The 5,863-nt window shown below is 38.1% G+C and overlaps 1 protein-coding gene across 3 annotated transcripts in view; it reads left to right on the plus strand.

Annotated features, from left to right (window-relative positions):
• UBE2L3 (ubiquitin conjugating enzyme E2 L3) overlaps positions 1-3,738 on the plus strand; it is a 95,321-nt gene extending 91,583 nt beyond the window's left edge. For all 3 annotated transcript variants that reach the window (XM_038372708.2, XM_038372710.2, XM_038372709.2), the window contains exon 4: positions 3,025-3,738. In XM_038372708.2, coding sequence (XP_038228636.1) covers positions 3,025-3,179 — 155 coding nt within the window. In that variant the 3' untranslated portion in view covers positions 3,180-3,738. The remainder of the gene's footprint in view (positions 1-3,024) is intronic.
• Positions 3,739-5,863: the final 2,125 nt, after the last annotated feature.

Below are 5,863 nucleotides of genomic sequence, written 5' to 3' on the forward strand. Positions count from 1 at the left end.
AGTTATCCTACAACAGGATTATAATATGGTTCATTCTTATAGCATTGATGAGACTGAACTGTGTTTTAACCATGCCCCTTGAATTTTGCTACAGCCTTTGCAACATCTTACAAAAGTCTGTAGCGCATTTCAGAATGCTGTGTTGTAACCACGATAGGTTGTATTGTAAAGGTTGTGGTACAGTGTAGTTGGGACTGTAGTGTCAACAAATTTAACATGGGAGTGATATGTCTTAAATAACTTGTACATTAGGAACTTTTTTCAGTACTTTAAATTATAGATAAAATATAACTTATCAAGATCACTTTTGTCAAACTCTGTTTATAATGTATATTTATTATAGTCTTTCATGCACCATCATTAAGGTTATGATTTGGTCGTGGAAGTCACGGAATCTGTGACTTCAGCCCGCAGCGGCCAGGAGCTGCGGGAGACCCCTGCAACCCAGAGTGCTGGGGGGAGTCCCCTGCAACTTGCCAGCCACCGCGGGTGCGGGGATCCCCCTCCGTTGACCAGCTGCTGCTGCTGGTGGGAGAATCCTCTGGAGCTCCCCAGTCCCTGCGGGTGCTGGGGACCCCTGGAGCTCCCTAGTCTGGGGGGAATCCCTCAGAACTCCCCAGGTGGCAGGGAATTCCTTGCAGCTCCCGGGTGGCAGGGGATCCCCCGCAGCTCCCCAGCTGCCACAGGCTGGGGTCCCTCCCAGCTACTGGGCAGGGGGTGGGGCCACAGCTCCCAGCCACAGCAGGGCAGGCTGCTCAACCCTCCTCCCTCCCCATTTTGTCATGGACATTTTTAGTAAAAGTCATGGATAGGTCATGGCTTCTGTGAATTTTTGTTAATTGCCTGTGACCTGTCATAGCCTTAACCATCATACAGCCAATGTCCATTTGTAGAAATAATTACAGGGCAGAAATCCTCATTTAACCAGTGTTCATTTCTATAACAGACCTGTTTAAAATTGGTCTTATCATATATTGTGTGGAAGGGGCTTGACTATAAATACAGTAACCACTAACCATTCCTGTAAGTGTTCTCTCTCAAGGCTTATTCTCCACTATTTGTTGAAATGAGCTATGCTGCACTGTCATTCAGCACTACTAGTGTTCTTGGCGGTGTATGAAACAATGCAGAAGTTATGGTCCCTACCCCAAGAAACTTGCAATTGACACTTTATCCATCTTGTTTCAGAGCAGTTGCTTAAAAAACCAATCTTAGTCTGCCTTTGTCACTATATATTATATTCCATTGCATGTATCCGAGATCCAAAAATGTGCTGCCTGAAACTGTCACATCACCTGCCTCTTGATCATCACCCTCATGTGTAATGTGTCTTGGTCCCATTTACCAAAGCTCCTGCTCACTTTTGACACTATATAAAAGTGAATTAAAACTTTCAGATGTTTACTAATTTGTGCACCTTTGAATTTGTAATCTCCTATAAAACTTTGAAAACCAGTGATTGTTTTAATCCTGTTACATTTATTTCCCTTGGTTTCCTTTTTCAGTGTTTTTTTTCCCTTCCTCCCAGTAAGTCCGAGTAGTTTTTTGGTTGGTGGTTGGTTGGTTGGTTTGTTTGTTTTAAACTTGCTGTTCAGGATAGTTGTTGCAAGAGTCTGATAATCCCAAAGCAAAAAGTAACAGTTGTGTATCTGCAGTGAGCTTTTAGCTAGAGTCTTCTGACATCCAGGGCATTTCAAAATTTTGCTCCTATAAAACTATTTCCTGTCTATTCAATATAGAGCAATAGTTTTCAACCTTTTTTCATTTGTGGACCCCTAAAAAAATTTCCAATGGAGGTGCAGACCTGATTGGAAATCTTATACGTAGTCTGTGGACTGCAGGTTGAAAACCACTGATGTAGAGAGAAGCAGCATTAGTGTTCTTCGTACTATAGTAGAGACTTCCCTCTTCCCCCTGTTATACAAGTACTATATTTATCAAGCAACTGTGGTGTTGAGGGAGGGAAGCTTCCTTTAAATGATTTTTATACCCAAACATTCCAGAGAGCTGCTTTCCATTCCATATGACAGCTGGTTACCAGTGTGGAAAATATTAAGTTAATAAAGTTTTGGCATAGTTGCCTGAAAAGCAGGGGAGCAATGCTGTATGTTGTTTAAGACCTCTAAATCTGACTGGATTGGGGTATGATGAATGAACGTCAGACAGTGAACTCCTGTTTTTTTTCCACACACCTATTTTCTGTAGATCTAAGATATTTATCGCAGATAACTTAGCTTCCATTTGTGCATATTCCTTTCAATGACTGCACACCGTGTAGTACAGTATGAGAATTTGTGATTGCTGCATCCTGTCAGTTTAGCTAATTAGTTCCTAATGGCCGAAGGAACATAAAAAACAAAGTAGCTTTAGATTTCACAGCAGTTTGCCAAGTCCATAATTTGAGTGCTGTGTCTAGTTTAGGTTAATGTGGTTAAGACAGACATTTCTCATGAAGAACATTCACTTTTTTAGAGCATGATCATGAATATTGGGGTGAGAATCACCCTGAAGTATTACCAGTTTGTTCATTCAGTATATCTTCACCAGCAGGTATATTTGGCAATTCATGTTGGAGTAATGGTAGAAATTGTTTCAGGAAATGAGAGAATATCCAATTTATTGTATTCGTTTTAGACCAGGTTGTTTGTAGCAATGGTAGTTTCTTCCATATATAGCTAGATAAAATATATTTCATCAATCACGCCAGTTACTTAGCCAGAAAATCTGGAATGCAGTTTGAGCTGTACGGGATTTGTCTTAGTTTTCTAGTGTCAACTTTCAGTTTTTCCCTTCTTGAGATGAATTATGAATTCAGAATCACTACCAACCTAAAATTTTGAACTGTGTGCGGTTGCTATGTACTTGTTTATACAGTGTATTGGTCTGTCTTTGGAAAGCATACAGATTTATAGGGACATTCTTTAACACCATTTAAACTCTTATTTTAGTGCATCACTCTTACATTTTGGCTATTTAAAAATTAAATGTTCAAGTCACTGACAGTACTTGTATTTCTTTTGACAGTAATCCAGTCCCTCATAGCACTGGTGAATGACCCACAGCCCGAGCACCCCCTTCGGGCTGACCTAGCTGAAGAATACTCTAAGGACCGTAAAAAATTCTGTAAGAACGCTGAAGAGTTTACAAAGAAATATGGTGAAAAGCGACCAGTGGACTAAAATCTGACAAAATTGATGTCAGCAACGTGTGTTAGAAGATCCGGAGCAGTGCATTTCAGACACACCACAAAGCAGGACTCTATGGAAAATTGACAAGTGCCACCTTTTGGTGTTAACTTGTGGCTGTTACTAACTTTCTACAGTTTTCTTAATCAAAAGTGGTCTAGGTAACCTGTAAAGAAAGGATTAAACATTTAAGATGTTCTAGTTCTGCTTTCTTTGTTTAAAAATCACTGCTTCAGTATACTTTAAAGGATGCTGTTTCTTTTTCTTGTCAGAATTTATCAAAAATATCTTAGACTTATATTCTGCCCTTAAAATTCAAAAGGTTGTGGCTATTTCTTATTTTCCCTTGCAGTTCCCACTGTCTTGCGTTCATTTAATTTTTCATTTAATTTCTTCCCCCAAACTGATGTCTTAGAAAACATATTCCTGTCCTGACAGAAAATGGTTGAATGTTTGGCAGTTCTGTTTACTTTTCTCTTTAGATGTTGCACTGTGCTTTGTGGAACTTGGGTTGCAAGTTCCCCTTAACTTCAGTTTGTAACATAATAAACAATACAAACAAAAACAACCCCCCACAAAAACAAAGCCTAGGTCTTATGTAAATCTGGCTGATGTTACCACGATGTTTATTAAATGGGGAAACCCAAGTTTTGTGTGCGTGATTGAATTAAAATATGACTTATGTGCTGGTTTCGGAAAACTGAAAAAACAAAAAAAAATTCTGTAGCAAAGGAATAGTGGAATGTGATTATAAAGTTCTTTCACTTTAATTCTTAATATCTATGCAGACTAGCTAGGAAAAAATTGCACAGAACAGCATTTCAACCACTTTAGAAGAGTTTCAGAAATTGGGGACCAATAGGTACCAAAGTAACAAACTGTATTTGAATTAAAAATCAATACTTTTTGGAAATGTTAATTTTGAAATTAAAAGCTAAATCTGACACCACGGCTAGTCATTTGAGTACATCTTTCCATCAAAATGTATTATGAAACCATCTGTATTTTTTGGGATGGCAACCCGCCCCCCCACCAAATTATTGTATGATTCTTTTTTAGAAGATGGTATGCGAATAGCATTAAGCAATAAACTAATAAATAGAATACATTTCACTAGTACTGTTCATAAATATCTGTAAGAAATAATATACTATGCTTGAGTTAGATGATTCAATGAGTATTTAAAATAACACTCCCTCCTACCTTATTTTTACCTGAGTAAGTTATTTTCCCTTCAATCCAAGGCATGCCTGCTCAGATAAAAGGATTGTTCAGGACTCAGTACCCTTTATAATCTGTTTTTTTCATATTTTTTAGCTACCTGTTTTTTCCCCCTAAATCTAAAGTGAGGTCATAGCCACACAAACCGCCTTCTCTTCCCAACCATTAGAATTTTGGTATCTTATTGAACAAGCAGGTCAGTTTTCAGAAATTAGGAGTGCATATCATTTTGATGTGCAGGAAGCTGTATTAGTAAATTCTTCACACCCAGATGGTTATTTGTACTCCTGCTATCAGCATTAGTACAGCCTCTGTCTTTGCAATGTTTCAGGACTTTTGTGTGTCTAGGGAGCAGTAGAGAGACCCTTTTGGTTTTAATGTCTTGTATGTTTCTGGTCTTTTCTGCCCAGCCCTTTTTATCTAGATCCAGCTTTGATTCAGAATTTAGCATAAAGAATGACAGCCCAATTTTGTTGAAAAGTAAAACATTTTAAAAGTGAGGGACCTTAAGAACTTTTATGTTTAAGTATTCTTAGACAGATTCTTTGGCAGGTAAATAAAGTTTAAACCATGGTCACCTTATTTAAGGAAACTCGTATTTCCTAAGTGTTTTCAGGCTTGGTGAGAGCACTGTCTATTACCAAATTTTCACATCTTTGTGTCTTCATTTGCAGAAAGTTCGTACCGATTTTGTTTCATTCACGCTCACTAATTCATAATAAAAAAAAAAAAAGCCAAATTATCCGTCAGACTGAAGTGTGTGTAACTTCTGTATCAGATACCTAAATGGCCCACTGTTTTTTCTCTCCTCTTGATCACGTCTGTTAGCATGGAAACTTGCCATTGCCCAAATTATCCTTTCATATTTATAAAAACTGTAGCACCTGTTTGTCACTCTTGTTTCTATATAAAGTGAATATACCTTCTGATTGTAAACCTCTCAGGATAAATGCTGCATACATGTGAATTGGTGCCATTAGATACCACTGAAAGGGAACTGAAGAGGTTGGATAATTCCAGGAACTGCAGTTCAAATTCACATCAGCCTATATCAAGGTCATGCCTATTACCTAATTTTATGTCTAGGGGTCAGGTGGAAGAAAATATTAATCTTGAGTCTCTTCTTTCTTTATAGTCCAGTACCCAAACCACAAGATGTGAAACACAAGTAGTAGCTTTTACTTATAGGTGACTCTCTTTGCAAAAGATACAGACCAAATAAGTATGTGTACTGTATGGTAGAAGTGGGAATAGACAAATGAAGAGTACTAAGCCAGTCCTGTGTTAACTCAGGAATTCAAGCTCTTGTCCTATCTGGTTCTCTAAGCCATGCTCAATTCTAAACATGCAGTTTAAAACCCAAAACTACAGCATACTGGTGAAACTATACACCCAAGAGTATTGGTAGAGGCTTTCTGCAATTCCATTCTGCTATATGTAATAAAAATGCTCTCAAA

This window comes from Dermochelys coriacea, chromosome 15 (genome assembly GCF_009764565.3).
Source record: "Dermochelys coriacea isolate rDerCor1 chromosome 15, rDerCor1.pri.v4, whole genome shotgun sequence".
Lineage (NCBI taxonomy): Eukaryota > Metazoa > Chordata > Testudines > Dermochelyidae > Dermochelys > Dermochelys coriacea.